Consider the following 24,888-nt stretch of genomic DNA (forward strand, 5'->3'; position numbering starts at 1 on the left):
CTTTAACGATGTCAGCAGACGTGGTATGCCCCAGATTAACACAGGGGGGATGGGGGGGGATGATATGGCGGGGGGTGGGAAGGGATGATATGGGGGAGAATGGTATGGGGGGGTGGGGGCTGTTCCTTCCCAATGCTCCACCCTCCACCCTGAGCTCTGCCCGGTGAAGCGCCACCCTCGGGCGGATCCAAAAACCCCGGTATCCCGTAGCTGAGGCGCCCCCTCTCTCTCTCTCTCTCCCTCCTGCGGGAGCGCCATACTGCCCGCCCGCCGCTCCACTCACGCTTGTACTCAGCCATCAGCCGCTTCAACGCCGTGCCCGCCATCGCCCCCGCGACCGCTGACGCCGTCCCCTGATGTGGCCGGGGGGACCACTTACGCCGGCGCACCGCCGTCACTTCCGGTAGGGCCTGGGAGCGGGGCGGGGACGGATTTGAGGGACGGACCCGCCCCTTTCCCGCCAACATGGCGCTGCCGCGAGGGCCGCTCCAGCTGTTGTCTCTGTTTGCTTCACTCGGCCTCCTGCTGGGGCCGCCCGCCGGGGCTCAAATCACCGGGGACGGTGGAGCTTTCAGCCCCGGACAGACCGGTGGCAATGGCGCCTCAACGGCTCAACACCGCAGGTAATGGTAATAATACTCACCCTACAGGGACAATAACAATGGAGAGACTGGACAATAATACTGCACAGGGACAATAATAATGGAGAGACTGGACAATAATACTGCAGAGGGGCAGTAATAATGGAGAGACTGGACACTAATGCTGCACAGGGACAATAATAATGGAGAGACTGGACAATAGTACCGCACAAGGACATTAATAAAGGAGAGACTGGGCAATAATACTGCACAGGGGCAGTAATAATGGAGAGACTGGACAGTAATACTGCAGAGGGGCAGTAATAATGGAGATACTAATAACTGTGCAGGGGCAGTAATAATGGAGAGAGTGGACAATAATACTGCACAGGGATTGTAATCGTGGAGAGACTGGACAATAATACTGCACAGGAACAGTAATGATGGAGAGGAGGGACAATAATACTCCACAGGGACAGTAATAATGGGGAGACTGGATAACAATAGTGCACAAGGACAGTAATAATGGAGAGACTGGACAATAACACTGAACAGGGACAGTAATATTGGAGGGACTGGACAATAACACTGAACAGGGACAGTAATATTGGAGGGACTGGACAATAACACTGAACAGGGACAGTAATATTGGAGGGACTGGATAATAACCCTGCACAGGGACAGTAATACTGGAGGGACTGGGCAATAATACTGCACAGGGACAGTAATCATGGAGAGGAGGCACAAATACTCAAACAGTATTAGCTGGGAAAAGGAACAATAATACTTTGTGGAGACAGCACTATTGAAGGGAGAGAGAGAGGCTAGACAGTAATACTGCACAGGGACAGTAATAGTGCAAAGACTGGGTAATAATACTGCACAGGAGCAATAATAATGGAGAGACTGGACAACAATACTGCCCCAGGGCAGTAATGAAAAGAGGGGACAATAATACTTTATGGGGAGAGTGCTAATGGAGGTAAGGGGCACTTACATTCTACAGTTCAGTAATGAATAAGAGAAGGTAGTAACACATAGGTCGGTAATAAGAAAACAAAGAATACTAAATACCATTTTTCTAGTCATTGAGAAATACAACCAATATTAGGGGTGCATTGCAGATGATAAAAAAAGTGATAAAATGCAACTGTGATGGAAAAACTCTCTATCCTTTAGGTATTTATTATACGACGTGAATCCCCCTGAGGGGTTTAATCTTCGGCGAGATGTCTACCTCCGTATGGCATGTTTGACCAAGGCACTGCTGAAGATTGAAGATTGGGTGTTGGTCCTCCCTCCTTGGGGCCATCTCTACCACTGGCAAAGCAAAGGTCTTGAGCAAGTCCGCATTCCCTGGTCTGCATTTTTTGATGTGCCAAGCCTGAACAAAAACATCCCCGTTATTGAATATGAGCAGTTCATTGCAGGTATCTTAACCAGCCTTGGACAATGCTGGTTTCTTGTTAAGGTGTAAAAGATAAACAGGGGGCATAATGTCACTTTATTAAGAACATAAGAAATAGGAGCAGGAGTAGGCCATCTAGCCCTTTGAGCCTGCCCCGCCATTCAATAAGATCATGGCTGATCTGTCATGGCTCAGTTCCACATTCCCGCCCTCTCCCCATAACGCTTAATCCCCTTGCCTATCAAAAACCTATCAACCCGCGTTTTAAAAATATTGAGCGAGGCAGCCTCCACCACTTCAACGGGCAGAGATTCACCACCCTTTGAGTGAAGAAGTTCCTCCTCAACTCCGTTCTAAACCACCCCCCCTTTATCCTGAGGCTGTGCCCTCTAGTCCTACTGTCCTTTCTGAGCGGGAAGAGCCTCTCCACCTCTATCCTATCCATCCCATTCAACATCTTATACGTCTCAATGAGATCTCCCCTCGTTCTTCTAAACTCTAACGAGTACAAGCCTAGTTTATTCAGCCTCTCCTCATAGTTTAACCCCCTCAACTCCGGAATCAGCCTAGTAAACCTCCTCTGCACTCCCTCCAAGGCCAAAATATCCTTGCGTAAGTGCGGTGACCAAAACTGCACACAGTACTCCAGCTGCCGCCTCACCAGTTCCCTATACAGCTGTAGCAAGACCTCCCTACTTTAATATGCAATCCCCCTCACTATGAAGGCCAGCATCCCATTCGCCTTCCTGACCACCTGCAGGCTGGGTTTTTGCGACTCATGCACAAGGACCCCGAGGTCCCTCTGCACCGTCGCATGCTGCAGTTTTTCGCCACGTAAGTAATAGTCCTTCCTACCATTATTCCTACCAAAGTGGACAACCTCACACTTGCCAACATTAAATTCCATTTGCCAGTTCCTGGCCCATTCGCCCAGCCTATCTAGATCCTTCTGCAGACTCTCCACAGCCTCCGCACAATTTGCCGTTCCACCAATCATGGTGTCATCAGCAAATTTCGATACCATACACTCTGTTCCCTCCTCCAGGTCATCTATATAAATGGTGAATAGCTGAGGCCCCAGCACCAACCCCTGGGGCACTCCACTAGTCGCCAACCGCCAATCCGAATAGCACCCATTGACCCCCACTCTCTGCCTCCTATTTGACAGCCAATCCTTATTATGGATTTCCACATTAGTTTGGGGCTGTTTAATGTTTTATTCCATATGTAATTCTGTTCCTTAGGTTGTTTGTGTCACTGGCCAAATGTTGTGTTCTTTTCGAAGACTCATCTTGAGATTTTCTTGGGCTGCCTTTGTTCTTTGAGGTTACCTTTTGGTTTTCGTGAATTTTGTTGGAAACTTGTAAAATGGAATTCAACAAAACTGTGGGAGAAAAGAAATGTGAGATTTTGGTGAAGAAATCAGCTGGTTCATTCATGTCCTTCAGGTACTGGAACCTACCCCCATGTCAGCTCTGGCGTAGATTCCATTCTCACACTGTGTCGTTGATATTTGATGCCCCCAGATCTAAATCAGCTTGCAAGAAGGACCACATCTTGCCAACTACAGCACTTATAAAAATACAACTTGCGGGAAGACAAATTTATAGAAATGTGCAACACTGAAAAAGATTCATCGTGCCTGTGGCATTTTATTGAAGGAGCTAACAAATTAGTCCCACTCCCTTGTTCTTTCTTCATAGGCCTGAAAATGTAGTCCTGTCTGTATCATATATTCACAATTCCCTTTTGAAAGCACCAATTTTAGTTGCTTCATTTACCCTTTCAATCCAAAGTATAAAAACTTTGTCTTGCACACTGCTTCCTTCCCCAATCACTTACAGATGTTCCCAGCACCGATCCACTTAATCTTTTGAAAGATTTTTTTTAATCATTTGTGGAACATGGGCATCGCTGCCTGACCAGCATTTATTGCCCATCCCTAGTTGCCATTGTTCAGAGGGTAGTTGAAAGTCAACCACATTGCTGTGACTGGAGTCATATGTAGGCCAGACCAGGTCAGGACAACAGATTTCCTTCCCTAAAGGACAATGGTTTCTGAAGTTTATTTAATGGTGTCACAAGTAGGCTTACATTAACATTGCAATGAAGTTACTGTGAAAATCCCCTAGTTGCCACACTCCAATGCCTGTTTGGGTACATTGAGGGAGAATTTAGCATGGCCAGTGTACCTAACCAGCGCGTCTTTCGGACTGTGGGAGGAAACTGCAGCACCTGGAGGAAACCCACGCAGACACGGGGGGGGGGGAACGTGCAGACTCCACAAGACAGAGACCCAAGCTGGGAACTGAACCCGGATCACTGGCACTGTGAGGCAGCCACCCTGCTGCCCATGGCATGGTTTGTGGTTATCAGTGGATTCTTAATTCCAGATACTTTTTATTGAACTCAAATTCCCCCATCTGCTGTGGCAGGATTCGAACCCAGAATGTTAGCTGAATTTCTGGATTAATAGTCCAGCGACAATGCCATTAGGCCATCGCCTCGCCCCTAATGAATCTGCTTCCACTGCCCTTTCAGGTTGTATCTTCCTGCTTCAATGATGACTTTTGGGGTTCAGATCCGCTTCCATTTATAGTTGCTCCCTCTCCCATGTTCACCCAGAGTCTGGCGGTCCCTTCATCCAGCAAATCTATGTCCTGCAAGGATATGCGGAAGGTTGGACAGAGGGCCACTGGGAAGAAAAGGTGGATGAGAGGCTCTGCATCGAGGATCTCGCCTACAGGAATGACAAACAGGGATTTTACAGGTATTTGGAAGATTCGCATTGAAACCAGATTGTCATCGCTTGTTCTCCATTTCTCTTTGATATCAGCCTAGGCAGGAGAGTGATGTTATATTGCAGCCTAGGAGTCTGTCTCTTTAGTGTGATGGAGCTTATTGAATCACTAAGCTTAAAGAAGCCTATCATATCTGTGCCAATATTTGAAAGAGAAATAAATCCCTCTACACTGCTTTTCCTCTACGTATTTACCCAATCCCTTTGAAACATACAGAAAAACGAGCGATAAAATGAAAAAGAAGAAAAAGCAGTTTGTGTTGGTAGGGTACAAGATCAGAAACCCCACGGTATATTATGAAGTTAATTTAGACCCCAGCTATTTTGGCATTAATGTGAGGAAATGATGTTTCACTCCAGGTGTGATCCTACGGCCAAACTGGGAAGTTTTTAATCAAATCAAACTATTCAACAACACGGTTTTACGATAACAAATGAATCATTGCTTATACATTACAAGATACAATTCTTAACTGCTAATCTATCCCTATTGGTTTCAATTCGAGCAATATTCCCCTTATAAACTTAAACTCCTCTTCAAAATCTGTTACCAAACACGGGTTTACAGGCTTTTACTTGTCAACAGTCCTAGAGCTAATTGAACACCTCTGGAAGAAAAGAGAAATCTTTCTAGAGAGAGAGAGCCATCTCTTTAAATAGCTTTGGTCAGTAACTGCACTTGATCTTTAAAAATGAGGCTAAACACTTTTTCCTGCAAGCTTGGTTCCCCTAGTGATCACAACTCTGTCGATCAACCTAATCAAAACCCTACTCTGAAACCCTAATGGAAACTTAAGTAAACAAAAATGCATTAACTGTTTAAACAAAGACCTTCCTAGCTAAAATCAGTCATTAGCCTAAGTTCTCAACGTGTGAGCTGCCTGCCTGTATTGGCTGAGGTTCCTGTATTCCTGTATTGGCTGAGATTATTCATGAAGGCTTCCGCCTTCTCAATCTTGTCCCTGCCTGAAATGTGGTGACCCTCAGGCTAAATCACCACCCCTTTGAGGGGGGAGAGCAGCCTAGGTCATCGCTATGACGACTATAAGGAAAATGTAATTGAATCATTGTCAACCAATTAATTTCAAAGCGTTTATTTTCTCCTTCATTGATAGACCTCTCTTTTGTTTAATCTTGTTGGTTTTGTAATTCCAATTCCACCAACTGAAATCTTAAATAAGATTGTCTTTGATTTAGTGTCCTTTCATATTGCAGAACTCGGTTCTTTTCCTTGGATGTGTCAACAGCTGATTAAAGTTCTGTATGATATAAGGGTCAGTAAGCACTGGGCTTTTCTTCAAATTGGTTGACTGTTGTCTACATGGACTTTAGCAAGGTGTTTGACAAGGTTACCGCATGGTAGGTTGTTGCACAAAGTTAAATCTGGGTGAGGTACCTAAATGGATACAAAATTGGCTTCTCGACAGAAGGCTTCTTGACTGGAGGCCTGTGACCAGAGGTGTGCCTCAGGGATCAGTGCTGGACCCACTGTTATTTGTCATTTATATTAATGATTTGGATGAGAATGTAGGGGGCATGGTTAGTAAGTTTGCAGACGACACCAAGATTGCTGGCATAGTGGACAGTGAAGAAAGTTATCTCCAATTGCAATGGGATCTTGATCAATTGGGCCAGTGGGCTGACGAATGGCAGATGGAGTTTAATTTAGATAAATGCGAGGTGATATATTTTGGTAGATTGAACGAGGGCAGGATTTACTCAGTTAATGGTAGAGCACTGGGGAGAGTTACAGAGCAGAGATCTAGGAGTACATGTCCATAGCTCCTTGAAAGTGGAGTCACAGGTGGACAGAGTGGTGAAAAAGGCATTCGGCATGCTTGGTTTCATCGTTCAGAACATTGAATACAGGGGTTGGGATGCCTTGTTGAAGTTGTACAAGACGTTGGTAAGACCACTTTTAGAATACTGTGTGCAATTCTGATCACCTTATTATAGAAAGAATACTATTAAATTAGAAAGAGTGCAGAAAAGATATACTAGGATGCTACCAGGACTTGATGGATTGAGTTATAAGGAGAGGCTGAATAGACTGGAACTATTTTCTCTAGAACATAGGAGGCTAAGGGGTAACCTTATAGAGGACCTTATAAAATAGTGAGGGGCATAGACAAGATAGATAATCAATATCTTTTCCCAAAGATAGGGGAGTCTAAAACTAAAGGGCATAAGTTTAAGGTGAGAGGGGAGGGATACAAAAGTGTCCAGAGGGGGAATTTTTTCACAGAGGGTGCTAAGGGTCTGGAACAAGCTACCAAAAGCAGTCGTAGAGGCGGGTACAATTTTATCTTTTAAAAAGCAGTTAAATAGTTGCATGGGTATGATGGTTTTAGAGGGATATGGGCCAAATGTGGGCAATCGGGATTATCTTAATGGTTTTTTAGAAAAATGGCATGGACAAGTTGGGCCGAAGAGCCTGTTTCCATGCTGTAAACCTCTATGACTGAACTCACTAAACTTACCATTTAAGATCAACCATGGATTGATAGCCCAGTGGTACTTCAAATTAACTTAAATCTTCCCTCCTTAACAAAGGCTAACGATTAATACAGATCATAGAATCCCTAGTATGATTCTATGATCGATGAAGGAGGCCATTCAGCCCATTGAGCCAGCATTGACGACAATCTCACCCAGGCCCTATCCTGTAACCACACATACTTACCCTGCTAACCCCCTGAAGTATGGGAGAATTTAGCACGGCCAGTGTTCCTAACCAGCATGTCTTTTGGACTGTGGGAGGAAGCCAGAGCACCTGCAGGAAACGCAGGCAGACACGAGGAGAACGTGCAGACTCCACACAGACAGTGATCCAAGGCCGGAATCGAACCTGGGCCCCTGGCGTTGAGGCCCATGCCGCCTAAAACATGGGGGTTAAAAAGATTACAGGCCAGCAAAGGGTTTTGGACTCGTAACGTTGACGTGGTTAGCTCCACAGTTTAACCACCTGAGCCAACCAGTCACATCCCATGGAAGAATTTTTAAAAAGCAGTGAAACCTGAGGAATTAAATTGTGCCACTTACTTCAATTTTGTTTCCTTTGTGACAGGGGTTGGTTCTGGGGCTATGAGGAAACGAGAGGCCTGAGTGTTGCCTGCATATCTGTCCAGGGCTCAGCTTCCATCATGGTGCCCGTTCTTCAGAGAAACACCACAGCACAGTGAGTGAGTGACCAGGACTAAGGGACTGCAAAATATATTTATTTCTGCATTTGTTTGGCGATTTGTCAATTTAAGAAAAAAAAACAATGTTTATTTCGTACCAGGAAAGAGAATTTTGGAAGAAATCAGGGTCCATCTGACCAGATTGAAGGGACATTTGAGTGTTGGTTAAGGAATGTGGTTGTTCAGCACTGTGTCAGACCCCTTGGGCAGCTTTTTACCTTTTTTTTAATCTAAGTGCTTTTGGGATGCTTTTAGGCTCCCCACTCTCTCTCTGCCTTTAAAATTCTGAGCGAGCCTGTTGCTCACTGCAGAAGCCTGTGGGCAGGGATTAACGTGGCCAAAAGCCTGCAGAGGGAGGTAGTCCACACATGCAGACCTCTGCTGCTGCACATGCGCATTAGCAGTAGCAGGAGCCTGACAGACAAAGAGAGAGAACTGCCAGGTCCCTACTAATGCAAGCAGCCCGACCCCCGCGGCTGTAGATGCACTCCCTGCCGATCCACTCCCCACAGCCCAGACCGATTGTGGTCCTACCCCTGCCCACTGATCACAGACCCACTGCCCTCCTCCCACCAATCCCTGCAGAGTGGTAGAAGGCTCCTGTCCTTACTGGCCCCACCCCGGCACTGCCTGTTGGGCATTGCAAGGGTGGCACTGCCCAAGAGGTGTATCCCTGGGGCACCCTGGAGGTGCCTCAATGGCCTCTGGTTCCACTGGTGAGGGTAGATCGACTGCTCCCCATTCAAGAGGACTGTGTTAATTCCTCGCCAGCACTTTCCCGGCGAGGTCATAACGGGGGGCTGAGCCCAGATTAAGTGCCAGGCTTCCTAATGACATGTAAATACTTATTTAAATAAATTTGAATGCATTAGCCTGCCTCCCATCCAGAAGCTGACTGCACTGGAAATTGGGCGCTCGTAAAATGGTGCCGGTTGTGAAAACCAGCACCAATCACTTTATGCCCCACTTTCTGACTGCATCACGCCCAAAAACGCTCACAGTGCAATGGTAAAATCCTAGTCCTTGTTTCTTTCGGTGAAAGTCTTGTCCCTTCTTGCGACCTGTTCCATGAGGATCTGGTAAAGGAAGACAGAAGACTTGTATTTCTGTGGCACCTTTCACAACCTCAATGTCCCAAAGTGCTTTACAGCCAATGACGTACGTTGATGTCTGTTCGCTGCCATAATGTAGCAAACACAGGAGCTCGTGTGAACAAGATCCCAGGGGCCGCTGTGAGGTGATGGGAATTGATAAGGCTGGTGAAATAACTCTCTCCAAGCCAGTATCTCTTCACCAAATTTAGATTTATTTACATAGTAAGCAACACTCGGACAGGCTGTTCATGTAGAGTTAAACACGGAGTGCCAGTAACCCTGACACTGCATATAGCACACGCAGGCAGGGCTGCCTGGTTGGACAAGCCATTACTGCCTCAGTCAGGGAGCTCGTATTAAGAAGGCCACATTTTGGGCCTCATTAAAGTCATTGTATCCCACCCCCTCTAGGTCTAAGGAACCTCAGCGCTCTGTTCACTTTGAGAGCCACTTGAGGCATTTAAGCACTGGGTCTGGTTCCTCAAGCTACGTCCGATGGAGGTGGGATGTAGCGCACCCTATGCTCATCCTTTTCATCCAGAATGCCAACGCACGAGTCGCTCTCTTCTCCCAGTGATAAGGAGGTAGAACCCCTTGGAGCTAAGTCCATGAAAAGATCAGCCGTGATTTTAATGAATGGCGGAGCAGGCTGGAGGGGCCAGGTGGCCTACTCCTGCTCCTAGTTCTTATGTTCTAACCTGCGAATGCAGAAGTGATCACTAAATCGTTTTATTGCATGTTTTGTGCTATAAGGCTTCCTGAGCAGGTATTTGATTATGTTCCAGGTCTGTAATGTTAGACAGAGCAGAAAACCTCCTTCATGACCATTATGCAGGCAAAAGTTACTGGGATGTGAGTATTGTATTGCTGTAAATACAGTTTTGGGATTTAAGCATTACAACCAAAAAAAGGAAAACTTTTTCGACAATCATGGGTTGAAAAACCTTCCTACTCAGCCACCTTCCCTTAACACTCCTTAAATCAAACAAAAACTGTATTCTGCAAACATACAATGTTTTTTATTCGTTCGTGGGACGTGGGCACCACTGGCTGGTCAGCATTTATTGCCCATCTCCTTGTTGCCTGAGGACAGTTGAGAGTCAACCACGTTGCTGTGGTTCTGGAGTCACGTGTAGGCCAGACTGGGTAAGGACGGCAGATTTCCTTCCCTAAAGAGACATCAGTAAACCAGATGGCAAAAGGGAAAATGCTGGAAAACCTCAGCCGGTCTGGTGGCAACTATAAGGAGAGAAAAGAGCTGACATTTGGAATGGCGGAGGTTGAGGGGCGACCCGATAGAAGTCTACAAGATCATGAGGGGTGTGGATAGTCAAAAGCTTTTTCCCAGGATGGTGGGTGCCTGGAATCGCTGCTGGGGGAAGTTTTGGAAGCGGATATGATACTGATTATTAAGGGGCGTCTGGACAAATGAATGAATAGGATGGGAATAGAGAGATAGGGTCTCCAGAAGGGTATGGGGGTTTTGTTCAGTCGGGAAGCACGGTTGGTGCAGACTTGGAGGGCTGAGGGGCCGGTTCCTGTGCTGTAACTTTTAGTTCTTATTTTTGAGTTCAGATAACTCTCATGGCCATTCACGCCTTCTATTCTCTCTGTGGACTGCCATTAGAAGCCTTTCCCCTTGTTTTTGTGGCTATGACTCATCATTCATTCCCTCACCCTGCAGTATAAATATCTGTCACTTTCTACACCTTTTAGTTTTAACAAAGGGTCATCCGGACTCAAAACGTCAGCTCTTTTCTATCCTTACAGATGCTGCCAGACCTGCTGAGATTCTCCAGCATTTTCTCTTATGGTCTCAGGTTCCAGCATCCACGATGAGTTGCTTTTATCCAGTGAACCAGATGGGTTTTTCCAACAAGCGACAGTGGTTTCATGGTCATCAATAGATTCTTAATTCCTTGGAATTCTAAATTCTTGAGTTCACGTCCCACCATCTGCCGTGGCAGTATTCAAACCCAGGTCCCCAGAACATTAGCTGAATTTCTGGATTTATAGTCTAGTGATAATACCACTAGGCCATCGCCTCCTCTAATTGCTATGACAAACTCCTACAGCCCACCGAGATCTCTGACTTCTCCAATTCTGGCCTCTTGAGCATCCTCAATTTCCTTTCCTTCACTGTTGGTGCTCAAGCTTTCAGCCAAGAGGACCTAAGCACTGGACCTCCCTCCCTTTAACCCCTCTTCATCTTTAACACAGGAACATAGAAATTTGGAGCAGGTGGAAGCCATTCAGTCTTCAAGCCTGCTCTGCCATTCATCACGATCATGGCTGATTGTCCAACTCAATAGCCTAATCATGCTTTCTCCCCGTAACCTTTGATTCCATTCGCCCCAGTGCTATGTCTAGCCTCCTCTTGAATGCATTCAGTGTTTTGGCATCAACTACTTAAATGAATTCCACAGGCTTGCCACTCTTTGGGTGAAGAAATGTCTCCTCACCTCCGTCCTATATGGCCTACTCTGAGCCCTGAGACTGTGCCCCCTAGTTCTGGACTCCCCCACCATTGGGAACATCCTCCCTGCGTCTATCCTGTCTAGTCCTGTTAGAATTTTATATGTCTCTATGTGATTCCCCCCTCATTTGTTTGAACTCCAGTGAAAACAATCCTAACCTAGTCAATCTCTCCTCATACATCAGTCCAGCCATCCCCAGAATGAGCCTGGTAAACCTTTGCTGCACTCCCTCGAGAGCAAGAACATTCTTCCTCATAAAAGGAGACCAGAAGTGCGTGCACTACTCTAGCTGTGACCTCACCAAGGCCCTGTATAATTGCAGCTACTCATCCCTGTTCCTGTACTCGAAACCTCTTGCAATAAACACCAATGCATGGAGATAACTTGCTCCTTGAAACCTACCTCTAACTGTCCTAATATCTTGTCATATGTCTTAATGTTGAATTTTTGTTTGGAGAGTCTCGATGTTTCACAATGTCCAAGGTGCTACAGAAATGCAAGATGTTAGTGCTGTTTTGGGATGGATTCCTGAGATCTGTGTTTTTTCCCCCTTGGGAATAAATTCCTTGGGATGTTTTCACATTACACCTCCGATCTCCATGTCATTTTGCGTTTTTCCTTGGCGCTCAGGAACCCATCAACACCAGCAGATTGACATATTTCATCTTTTAAACTTGCAACTTGTGTTTGGCCATGTACCGATCGTGTCAGATTGTGGGAGCTTGCTGTGCATGCCATGGCATGCCGGCTTTCCTACATCACAAACAGTGACCCCAATTCCACAGCACTTCATCCTGATGTTCTAAGATTGTGAAAGGTGCCAAACCTGTGTACAGCTTTGGTCTCCTTACTTGAGGAAAGATATACTGGTACTGGAGGTGCTGCAGGGGAGAATCACTGGGTTGATTCCGGAGTTGAGTTGGTTGACTTATGAGGAGAGACTGAGTAGACTGGGACTGTACTCATTGGAATTCAGAATGAGGAGGAATCTTACAGAAACATTTGAGATTGTGGCAGGAATAGAAAGATAGAAGCAGTGAGGTTGTTTCCACTGGCGGGTGAAACTAGAACTAGGGGCATAGCCTCAAAATAAGGGGGAGTAGATTTAGGACTGAGTTGAGGAGTGAATCTGTGGAATTCCCTGTCCGATGAATAAATTGAGGCTGCCTCATTGAATGTTTTTAAGACAAGGATAGATAAATTTTTGAACAGTAAAAGAATTGAGGGTTATGGTGAGCGGGCAGGTAAGTGGAGTAGAGTCCACAGAAAGATCAACCATGATTTTATTGAATGGCGGAGCAAACTTGAGGGGCCTGATGGCCTACTCCTGCTCCTTGTTCTAAAGTTCTTAAAAAACATGAGTTCTCTCTTTTCCTCTTTCTTCCAGGCTCGGAGAAGCATGGTGTTTGCTAAACATCTCCGTATGGTTGGAGATGAATTCAGGGCAACATACCTCAATTCTACAGATGAACCAGACAAGACTGTTTACAATGAGGATTGGACGAGGATGAAGGTGAGTTGAGACCAAAGTGCAGGTCAACGTTGCGATGGACTATCTGCCTCACTTTGAGTTCAGGTTGTGTTACGAGGTATAGAAAATGTAGAACTGGGTTCATTGTGGGTTTGAACTGTAACCTTTCACCTCTAGGATCAGTGGGATGAACGTCGTCACATTTCTGTGGGTGGCACAGTGGTTAGTACTGCTGCCTCACAGCTCCAGCAACCTGGGTTCGATTCTGGCCTCGGGTCACTGTCTGTGTGGAGTTTACACATTCTCCCTGTGTCTGCGTGGGTTTCCTCTGGGTGCTCCGGTTTCCTCCCACACTCCAAAGATGTGCAGTTTAGGTGGATTGGCCATGCTAAATTGTCCCTTAGTGTCTAAAGATGTACAAGTTAGATCAGACCATTGTAAATGTAAATGTGTGGGGTAACAGGGATGGGGGGGGAGCATGCTAGGCCTGCGTAATGGCCATCTCCTGCATTGTAGGGATTCTGTGGTTCTAAGAAGTGCCGGGTGCCCTGGCCAATATTTATCCCTCAGTTGGTTCGGTCACCTCTCCTGCTTGTGGGATCTTGCTGTGTATTAGTGGCCACGCCTACAGCCACTCTTTGAAAAGAGCTTCATTGGCTGGGATGTGTTGTGGGATGTTGTGTAAGGCAGTGTATTAAACATTTCAGTGGAGTTATGAACCAGCAATTAACAATACCTTCCACTCTTTTATGAGTGCTGGAACCTGTGGCACCATCTCTAACCTCGGGAATACCCCTTCTTGTTGCAGGTGAAGCTGGGCACTGCCAGGGGTGGACCATACTTGGGCGTTCACCTGAGGAGAAAGGACTTCATCTGGGGCCACCGGAAGGATGTCCCCAGCAACAAGGGAACAGCCGAGAAGATTCGCAGCCTCATGAAAGAGCTGAAATTGGACAAAGTGTTTGTGGCCACAGATGCGGACGAGCATGGTAATAAGCCTGAGTGTGGCCACGGTTACATCCCCTTATCAGTGAGCCCCGTACACTTCTCATGGTGCTGGGCAGTAATGGTGATGTTGCCTATGGGTGGCACAGTGGTTAGCGCTGCTGCCTCGCAGCTCCAGGGACCCGGGTTTGATTCCGGCCTCGGATCACTGTCTGTGTGGAGTTTGCACATTCTCCCTGTGTCTGTGTGGGTTTCCTCCGGGTGTTCCGGTTTCCTCCCACGGTCCGAAGGTGTGCAGGTTATGTTGATTGGTCATGCTAAGTTGCCCCTTAGTGTCCCAGGATGCGTAGGTTAGAGGGATTAGTGGATTAAACATGTGGAGTTATGGCGATGAGGCCTAGGTGGAATCGAGTCTGCCGAGGTGCAGACTCGATGGGGGCTGAATGGCCTCCTTCTGTACTGTAGGGATCCTAAAATCAAGGAGATGCCATCTTTCCTCGCCAAATTTCCTTGCACTCCAGTAGAGGGCTCTGAAGAAGTCACATTGGACTTGAAATGTTAACTCTTGCTCTCTCTACAGATGTTGCCTGACCTGCTGAGTTTATTCAGCACTCAGAACCCAGGTGGGCCACATATGGCCCCTGGGCCTCAGGCTTCCCACCATTGAAGGGGATACAATTCGGTGCAATCCGTCCTTGTAATTTAACCCAAAACCCTAATGATTGGGTGAATCTGCACCGCACCAACTCCAGCGTCAATACGATGTCTGAAACATGACACACAACCTCAGCTAGGGTTTGTCCATAGCTTCATATAAACTTTCTTAGAAGCTTGCACCATTTTATATCCAGCCTGTTGAGATAAGTTCCATTACCCTTTCAAATATTTTTTCTTGCATGCTGCTGGCTTTGTGTTTTCTGTACCTGCTGCCCTAACCTCCTTTATTTAAAAGATGTTTTACCTCTTGCTGCACCTATCAGCATAGAGTCATAGAGGTTTACAGCATGGAGGCAGGCCCTTCAGCCCAACTTGTCCATGCTGCCCTTTTTACTTAAATCCCTAAGCTAATCCCAATTGCCCCCATTTGACCCATATCCCTCTATACCCATCATACCCATGTAACTATCTAAATACTTTTAAAAAGACAAAATTGTACCCATCTTTACGACTACCTCTGGCAGCTCACCACCTTCTGTGTGAAAAAATTGCCTCTCTGGACCCTTTTGTATCTCTTCTCTCTCACCTTAAACCTATACCCTCTAGATTTACACTCCCCTACCTTGGGAAAAGATTTTGACTATCTAGCTGATTTATGCCACTCATTATTTTATATTCCTGTATAAGATCATGCCTCAGACTCCTGCACTCCAGGGAGAAAAGTCCCAGTTTATCCAGCCTCTCCTTATAACTGAATCCATCAAGTCCCGGTAGCATTGGCATCAAGCAGCGACAGTGAAGGTTAAGATGAAGAGCAGATGCTATTGATCAAAGGGAGCATTTGTTGTTTCTGTGTCTGGTGTTGAACCTGAAGCTCCATCTACAAGGCACAAGTCAGGAGTCTGGTGGAATACTCTCCACTTGCCTGGATGGATGCAGCTCCAACACTCAAAACTCGACACCATCCAGGACAAAACAGCCCACGTAATTGGCACCTCACCTACAAACATTCAATCCCTCCATCACTGACACTCAGTAGCAGCAGCGTGTACTGTCTACAAGATGCACTGCAGCAACTCGCCAAAGGTCCGTAGACACCACCTTGCAAACCAACGACCATTTCCATCTAGAAGGACATGGGCAGAGATACCTGGGAGCACCCCCACCTGCAAGTTCCCCTCCAAGCCACTCACCATCCTGACTTGGAAATATATCACTGTTTCACAGTCACTGGGTCAAAATCCTGGAATTCCCTTCCTAACGGCATTGTGGATCAACCCACAGAACACAGACTGCAGTGATTCAAGAAGGCAGCTCACCATCAAGGGCAACTAGAGATGGGCAATAAATGCTGGCCAGCCATTAATGCCCATGTCACACAAATGAATAAAAAACAATTTACAACTGCTGTAAACATTTCTTTAGAAGGGAACAACCCAGCTCAAAATATATTAACAAGGATTGCAAAAAAGGTTTGTAAGTTGCAAAATCTTTGTAAAAATGAAGACGGGGCAAAATGTAAGACGAATGTTGCCCATTATAAAAGGAAAAATGGATAACAAGTATCGGTTTGTGTACTGCTTTCTGAAGGGTAGCACGTTGGCACAGCAATTAGCACTACTGCCTCACAGTGCCAGGGACCCGGGTTCAATTCCCAGCTTGGGTCACTCACTGTAGAGTCTGCATGTTTTTTCCATGTCTGCATGGGTTTCCTCTGCGTGCTCCAGTTTCCTCCCACAGTCCAAAAGATATGCGGGTTAGGTGAATTGGCGATGCTAAATTGCCGCTGAGTATCGGGGGACTAACTAGGGTAAACGCATGGGGATGGGGTCTGGGTGGTTGTAGCCGCTACAGATTCAATGGGCCGAATGGCCGCCTTTTGCACTGTAAGGATTCTATGAATTTGTTCATCCAGCAGAAAGGTACTCTTTGGTTTTAGGCAATAAAATGAAACAAAACTTACTCCAACAGATAAATCAAAGAAAAGGGCTTAATGAAGAAACTTGATTACTCCAACACTTGAGGCCTTTCCAAGCTCCCAACAGGTTCTTATTTATACTGAGTCAGCTGATCATGACATCATTCCGTCATTGGTTACATAGTTTACTGGGCCAGCTTGTTACAAAGAACAACCCGGCACGGAAACAGGCCCTTCGGCTCAACGAGCCCGTGCCATTGGTCACATTACAGCAGATCCAACTGGTTACATTCTAACAGAATTGACTAACTACATTCAATTCCTTTATTGTTTCAGAGCTGATGGAGCTGAAAAGTCTTCTCCCAAAGATGCTTCAGTTTGAACCCACCCAGGAGGAGCTGCGACTCTACGGAGACGGGGGCATTGCAATCATTGACCAGTGGATCTGTGCTCATGCCAGGTAGAGGCAAGGGGTTGAAGCACTTGTTTTTCCAACTGGAAGCTGCTAATTCGGCACGGTGGTTAGCACTGTTGCCTCACAACTCCAAGGACCTGGGTTCAATTCCCAGCTTGGGTCGCTGTGTGTGCAGAGTCTGCACATTCTCCCCATGTCTGTGTGGGTTTCCTCACACAGTCTAAAAGACCTGTTGGTTAAGTGCATTGGCAGTGCTAAATTCTCCCTCAGTGTACCCGAACAGGCACCGGAGTGTGGTAACTAGGAGTTTTTTTTTACAGTAACTTCATTGCAGTGTTAATGTAAGCCTACTTGTGATGCAAATAATAAAAGGTCATGCACAAAGAGGCTATTCAGCCCATCGAGCCTGCACCAACAACAACAATCCCACCCAGGCCCTATTCCCATAACCCCATGTATTTACCCTGGTAATCCCCCGACACTAAGGGTCAATTTAGCATGACCAATCAACCTAACCCACACATCTTTGGAGGAAACTGGAGCACCCAAAGGAAGCCCACACAGACACGGGGACAACATGCAGACTCTGCACAGTCACCCAAGCAGGGAATTGAACCTGGGTCCCTGATGCTGAGTGGCAGTGGTGCTAGCCACTGTGCCATCAGTGGGGTGGATGAGGCTAGCAGCCCAATTAGCGTTCACAGTGGCTGCTTCGATGATGGAGGGTCTTTGGAGTGTAGATGGAGAATGATCCCAAAATACTGTGTTAAGATGATCTGATGCAGAAACTATCACTAACAAACACCTAGGGGCTGCTCAGCCTGTGACAGCTGCCTGCCCTCAGATCCCGAGGTCACAGTCAAGTGCTTTGTGTATCTTCGGCCTCCAATGACAATGGAAGGCAATGTGCTGAGAAAGAGGGAGAACGTGTAAACATCTGACAGAAAAGCGAGGAGGAATCCGGAGTCAAAGAAAATCACTCCAGATATAATTTATTGTAAAGTGTTTGCTATAGAATCTTAACAACATGGGATGGCACAGTGGTTCGCGCTGCTGCCTCATAGTGCCAGGGTTCAATTCTGGCCCCGGGTCACTGTCTGTGCAGAGTCTGCATGCTCTCCCCATGTCTGTGTGGCTTTCCTCCCAAAGCCCAAAGATGTGCAGGTTAGGTGGATTGATCATGCTAAATTGCCCCTGAGGGAGATCCTCGGAGATTATCAGGGTAAATATATGGGATTTCAGGATAGGGCCTGGGTGGGATTGTTGTCAGTGCAGACTAGATGGGTCGAATAGCCTCCTTCTGCACTGTAGGGATTCTATAATTCTTGGAGGAGTCCGTCGTGTCCGAGTGGCTTTGAACAAGCAATCCAATCCATCCCATAATCCTGCAGTTTCTTACTGTTCCATATATTGACCAAATTTCCTTCAGATTTTTGATTTGATTTCTTATTGTCACACGTATTGCGATGCAGTGAAAAGTACAGACAAAACGTACCATACATAGAGGAGAAGGAAAAGAGAAAGTGTAGAATGTTGTGTTATAGTCATAGCTAGGGTGTAGAGAAAGATGAACTTAGTATAAGGTAGGTCCATTCAAAAATTTGACAGCAGCAGGGAAGAAGCTGTTCTTGAATCGGTTGGTACGTGACCTTAGACTTTTGTATCTTTTTCCCAACGGAAGAAGGTTGAAGAGAGAATGCCCGCGGTGAATGGGAACCTTAATTATGCTGACTGTTTTTCTGAGGCAGCGCGAAATGTAGACAGACTCAGTGAATGGGAGGCTGGTTTGTGTGATGGATTGGGCCAAATTAAGTTTTATTTACTAGTGTCACAAGTCGGATTACATTGACACCACAATGAAATTACTGTGAATATTTGGGAAGTTACAGGAAAATCTGTCCTCTGCACCTACAGTCAGTGAATTTAACAGGGTAACAACTCACTGCGTTAGTAAATTCCTCCCTGCTCTCTGGTTCGTTCCTTGGTGATGTCTGGGCTCTGGTTCACTAACTTCAGCACCATATAATTAGTCTTCTCCTCTTCCTGAAGGTACTTCATCGGGACATCAGTGTCGACCTTCTCATTCCGTATCCACGAGGAACGGGAGATCCTCGGCTTCGATCCCAAAACCACTTACAACAGGTTCTGTGGCGATGAAGAGAAGGAATGTGAGCAGCCGACACACTGGAAGATCGTGCACTGACTGAGCTGGAAGTACACCGTGTCACAGCAGTAATTCCGCAGTGATTGCAACTCCTGTAGTCAAATCTGGACATGTATCACCACTCTACAGGGAGGCCTGATCTACAATTCAATCGCACTCGTTTAAAATTATATATTTACCCTGACCTCCTATTTAACCCTGTCAGAATACACCTTCCTCACTCTACCTTGACAACAGAACCACCAGTGTCTCAAAGGCAAACGTTCCCAGAAGGGACTGTTAGGATAAGGACTGCATCGCTCACAGGTTCCTACCAGGAGAGAGGACGGACAACACTATTTCTCCCAAGTATTATGACATGCCCCTTCCCATTGGAAACTGGGAGCATTTGAGTTTGGTGTAGCGCAATTCATCAGAGCATGTCGCAATAAGACACGGAGCTCGAGGAAGTTCCACATGGGTGTAAGAAGCAGCTGAATGATCCTCCAGTCTTGATCTCCCGTCTGTAAGACTGCACTTAGGGATAACACAAACAAGGAGAACAGTTAGTGCCAGGCTTACATTGCCAGATCTGTATTCTTCCCATGGCAAAGCCTAGCCCCACAAGGATTGTTAAATTAACATCTTGAGCGCTGGTACGTTGCAGTTTTAAAGATGTGAAGGAGGTGTTCAGCCATCCTCCACAGTATTGGAATTGGAGACATTTGTTGCTGAGAGTTGTCAATTTAATTTGGTTGACAGTGCTTGTAGTGCCCAATAAAGCCTAACCACCACAGCCACCACCACGTGCCTGTTCTGGGTTCACCAGATCTGCCAACCGTTTTGTGCCTAATAAAAGAGCTTGGGGTTAGGTTGCTACCATCAGTACTGATGAGTTTTAAACACCAATGTTCAGGCATTAGATTGCGATCCCTTGAGTTCACGCCCACTGGGGGTTTAATTATTCCATTTTGCTGTGGTTGTTGGGCATTTGGGTCAACTATTCCTCAACAAATCATTTCCAACACATGCCAAATCGCACTCGATTTTGTGTCTGTCCACTTCACCTTTAACCCGAGTATGACCTACAGCTGGAGTTTTACTGGCATGCCCATCCGAGACTTGTAAGATCATGCCCAAGACTGACAGCGAATGCTGTTGTGTGAGCCTCGCCCACCCAGATTTCAGGGTGGGCGTGCCGGTAAAATCAGGACCCATGTTTGCGATAATCTGAGTTGAGGGTGAAGTCTGACTGGGTCCAGGGAGCCTCATTCACACAGCCTGGATTACAGAGGAAAGGTGATCTTGGTACAGTAGTATTGATAATCTATACAAATACCTGTCCACTTTGGTACTGATCATCTCCCAGGGGATGGTCCGTGCCAAAGGAGTGTAAACTCCAAGCTGTGAAATGCACGGGATCTGCCCACCCTGTAAAACTGGGCCCAAACGCTAAATATTTTATACTTTCATTGTATAAATCATGGGATATTATAATACCACTTCATATTCTATAATATAATGTTTACAGTGCTTTATTCATTGGAGTTTAATTTTAGATGAATTGTACTCGTTTGTAGGATTGCAGTCCTTTTTGTGTCTGCCAGCCAGCCTGGAGTTGTTTGTATCTAATAGAGTCTGTTATATAGACAGATATGTGAACTGTTCAAAAAATAAAAGTATTATTGAAATGCAGCCCTTGGGCTGTCTCTGGGAGATCCAAATCTGGCACAGTGGTTAGCACTGCCGCCTCACAGCACCAGGGACCTGGGTTCAATTCTGGGCTCGGGTCACCGTCACTGCGGAGTTTGCACGTTCTCCCTGTCACTGAACATAAGAAATAGGAGCAGGAGTAGGCCATCTAGCCCTTCGAGCCTGCCCCCCCATTCAATAAGATCATGGCTGATATGTCGCGGCTCAGTTCCACATTCCCGCCCTCTCCCCATAACCCTTAATTCCCTCGCTTATCAAAAACCCATCAACCCGCGTCTTAAAAATATTTAGCGAGGCAGCCTCCACCACTTCAACGGGCAGAGAATTCCAGAGATTCACCACCCTTTGAGTGAAGAAGTTCCTCCTCAACTCCGTTCTAAACCGCCCCCCCCCCTTTATCTTGAGGCTGTGCCCCCTAGTCCTACTGTCCTTTCTGAGCGGGAAGAGTCTCTCCACTTCTATCCCATCCATCCCATTCATCATCTTGTACGTCTCAATGAAATCTCCCCTCATTCTTCTAAACTCTAACGAGTACAAGCCTAGTTTATTCAGCCTCTCATAGCTCAACTCCAGTATCAGCCTAGTAAACCTCCTCTGCACTCCCTCCAAGGCCAAAATATCCTTGCATAAGTGCGGCGGCCAAAATATCCTTGCGTAAGTGCGGCGACCAAAACTGCACACAGTACTCCAGCTGCGGCCTCACCAATGCCCTATACAGCTGCAGCAAGACCTCCCTACTTTTATATTCAATCCCCCTCGCTATGAAGGCCAGCATCCCATTCGCCTTCCTGACCACCTGCTACACCTGCAGGCTGGGTTTTTGTGACTCGTGCACAAGGACCCCAAGGTCCCTCTGCACTTTTTCGCCACGTAAGTAATAGTCCTTCCTACCATTATTCCTACCAAAGTGGACCACCTTGCACTTGCCAACATTAAATTCCATTTGCCAGTTCCTGGCCCATTCGCCCAGCCTATCTAGATCCTTCTGCAGACTCTCCACACCCTCCGCGCAATTTGCTGTTCCACCAATCTTGGTGTCATCAGCAAATTTCGACACCATACACTCGGTTCCCTCCTCCAGATCATCTATATAAATGGTAAATAGCTGAGGCCCCAGCACCGACCCCTGGGGCACTCCACTAGTCACCAACCGCCAATCCGAATAGCGCCCCTTAACCCCCACTCTCTGCCTCCTATTTGACAACCAATCCTCTATCCACGCTAACACCCGACCCCCAACTCCATGCCCCTTACCTTCTGCAATAACCTCTTGTGAGGTACCTTGTCAAACGCCTTCTGAAAATCAAGAAAGACCACACCCACCGGCTCTCCTCTATCCCCCGCCCTAGATACATCCTCATAGAACTCCAATAAATTTGTCAGACACGACTTCCCCTTAACGAAACTGTGCTGCGTCTGCTCTGTCAAGCAATTCCCCTCAAGATGCTGTGCTATTTCCTCCTTGATGACAGATTCACATCTCTTTAACCTGTGGTTATTCCTCCTTGCACACTGTTCATACCTGTAAACACGTAGACTGAGGGGCAACATGGACAAGTTGGGCCGAAAGGCCTGTTTCCATACTGTAAACCGCTGACTTGATTACCTGTAAAGACTTGCATTCCAATCATTCTTCCCATTCCAATCTGTAATTATCCTGCAATTGTGTCTTAGCCTATATATGCCCTGTTTGTAACGTACCTCTTCACTCACCTGATGAAGGAGCAGTGCCCTGAAAGCTTGTGATTCCAAATAAATCTGTTGGCCTTTAACCTGATGTTGGGAGACTTATTATAAGAATCTTGGGCCATGGGAGGAATCTGCTCTTTATTTCACCTGATTTTAATCCATTTTGCCATAAGTGAGGCAATTGTCTATTCAATTCTCTTAGCTTTAGCATCTCCACATGGAGAATTAATAGGCCAAATATTCCGAGGAGAGGTGATCACTTTTGGATTGCCACTCCAATCCTATTTATTGACTTCAGTCACACTGGAGCTCCAGGTTCCCACCTGGACTTACACAGTGGATTCCTCAGAAACGTATTTTGTATCCCAGTCGGTTAACACATTTCAAAATCACTTTGAGAAACTAGAGAGAGATTTTAAGTGGGTGAGGGGATGGAGTGGGTCAGGGGATGGGAGCAGTTAGAGGAGACACTGGCCCAGTGGTGTTATCGCTAGATTATTAATCCAGAAACCCAGCTAATGTCCTAGGGACCCGGGTTCGAATCCTGCCATGGCATATGGTGAAATTAGAATTCAATAAAAAAAATCTGGAATTAAGAATCTACTGATGACCATGAAACAATTGTCACAAAAGCTCATCTGGTTCAATAATGTCCTTTAGGGAAGGAAATCTGCTGTCCTGACCCGGTCTGGCCTATGTGTGACTCCAGAGCCACAGCAAGGTAGAGTCTCAACTGCTCTCCAAGGGCAACTAGGGATGGACAGTAAATGCTGGCCAGCCACGAATGAATAAAAACAAGGCCAGTTGTAGTCACTCAGGAGCTGGTGCTGTTGCAATCCTAACATTTCCTGGGAACTATCCTGATAAGTGAGTCAGAATCATCCAAAGTCTCTGACTTTAGCCCAGAGATTCAGAGGGTTCCAGATACAGAGTAATGACAGATCAGAAGTTCAAGCTTCCTGGGAAAATCCTGCATTGTCGGTGTGACTTCCAGAGGGGTTCCCCAGTGCTCCTTGGAGAATCACCTCCGCAGCGCGACCATTGAATTTCTGGGCCAGTGTTTCTCTGTCATGTTTTGATTCTTGTCACTCGGAGTCCCACCTCTGTTATTTTGGAACTTGTTACATTCAGAGACGTTTACAGCAGAGAAAGAAGCCATTAGCCCATTGTATCCAAGCTGGTCAACAAAGATGTAACTACACTAATTCTATTTTCCAATGCTTGGCCCTCAGCCCTGGAGGTCATGGGAGAGCACGTGAATATCTAAATACTTGTTAAATGTTCCAAGAGTTTCTAACTCAGTCACATTTTCAGGCAATGAATTCCAGATTCCCACCACCCTCTGGGTGAACTGATTTCTCCTTTTCTTCCCTCTTAGCCTTCTGCCTTTTACCTTAACTCTATACCCCCTGGTTGGAGAAACTTGGTTTGTTTCTCTCTGGAACGACGAGTGTTGAGGGGTGACCTGATAGAAGTCTACAAGATTGTTGGGGGCACGGACAGAGTGGAGAGTCAGAAGCTTTTTCCCAGGGTGGAAGAGTCAATTACTAGGGGCATAGGTTTGAGATGCGAGGGGCAAGATTTAAAGACGGTGTACGAGGCAAGTTTTTTTTACATAGAGGGTGGTGGATGCCTGGAACTCACGGCCGGGGGAGGTAGTGGAAGCTGATACGATAGTGAGTTTTAAGGGGCATCTCGACAAATACATGAATAGGATGGGAATAGAGGGATATGTTCCCCGGAAGGCTAAGGGGTTTTAATTCAGTGAGACAGCATGGTCAGTGCAAACTTGGAGGGCTGAAGGGCCTGTTCATGTGTAGTAATTTTCTTTGTTCTTTGTTATTGACACCCCTCTACTAATGGAAAAAGTGTCTTCCTATTCATTCTAACTATGCCCTGCATAATCTTCTACACTTCCATCAGGTCTCCTCTTAACCCTCACTGATCAGGCTCAATTTATCCAGTCTCTCCTCGTAACTCAGCCCTGACAACATCCTGGTAAATCTCTTCAGCACCCTCTCCCATGCAGTCACATCCTCCCTAGGATGTGGTGCCCAGAAGCTCACCTGCAGTGATCACGTCTAGAACTCAAGATCTAATCCCAGTCCACATTGCTGTAAGTCCAAAAATATAATGGAGGTTTGCTTTATGTTGTGACAGGATTGGCCATAGCATCATTGCCATTCTGACCTTTGACCTAATCAACAACCTTATAAAGTGTTAATTTTTCTAACGTAAAAAGCTAGAGGAAACATGATATCCAAAGTTAACAACTTATTCTTTTCTCTTTCACAATATAAGCGGGCTGTGAAAAAGCAAGTGGAATTTCAATCCCACTCATCAGGAAATCTCAGGGGAGGACAGGTGATGGCTTGGTGGTATTATCGCTAGATTA

At 46.3% G+C, this 24,888-nt stretch overlaps 2 protein-coding genes across 2 annotated transcripts in view; one reads left to right on the forward strand and one right to left on the reverse strand.

Moving 5' to 3' along the window:
* The window catches only part of ube2g2 (ubiquitin-conjugating enzyme E2G 2 (UBC7 homolog, yeast)), a 56,752-nt gene extending 56,365 nt beyond the window's left edge, over positions 1–387 (reverse strand). The window contains exon 1 of the mRNA XM_080198631.1: positions 284–387. Within this exon, the coding sequence (XP_080054757.1) occupies positions 284–326 (43 nt within the window). The 5' untranslated portion in view covers positions 327–387. The remainder of the gene's footprint in view (positions 1–283) is intronic.
* Positions 388–448: 61 nt separating this feature from the next.
* On the forward strand, positions 449–19,949 carry pofut2 (protein O-fucosyltransferase 2). The gene is made up of 9 exons (XM_080198632.1): positions 449–623; positions 1,761–2,011; positions 4,615–4,759; positions 7,857–7,967; positions 9,851–9,917; positions 12,930–13,055; positions 13,822–14,002; positions 16,870–16,993; positions 18,998–19,949. The coding sequence occupies exons 1-9, from the start codon at positions 466–468 to the stop codon at positions 19,149–19,151; spliced, it is 1,317 nt and encodes a 438-aa protein (XP_080054758.1). The 5' UTR covers positions 449–465; the 3' UTR covers positions 19,152–19,949.
* The last annotated feature ends 4,939 nt before the right edge of the window (positions 19,950–24,888 follow it).

The sequence above is a fragment of the Carcharhinus amblyrhynchos genome, chromosome 11 (assembly GCF_965287045.1).
Source record: "Carcharhinus amblyrhynchos chromosome 11, sCarAmb.v2.hapA, whole genome shotgun sequence".
In the NCBI taxonomy this organism is placed as follows: domain Eukaryota; kingdom Metazoa; phylum Chordata; class Chondrichthyes; order Carcharhiniformes; family Carcharhinidae; genus Carcharhinus; species Carcharhinus amblyrhynchos.

Coding starts and splice junctions, on each gene's coding strand:
- pofut2 (XM_080198632.1), top strand. CDS start 466: ATGGCGCTGCCGCGAGGGCCGCTCCAGCTGTTGTCTCTGTTTGCTTCA. Junction 13,056..13,821: donor AGGATTGGACGAGGATGAAG/GTGAGTTGAGAC, acceptor TTCTTGTTGCAG/GTGAAGCTGGGCACTGCCAG. Junction 14,003..16,869: donor CACAGATGCGGACGAGCATG/GTAATAAGCCTG, acceptor TTATTGTTTCAG/AGCTGATGGAGCTGAAAAGT.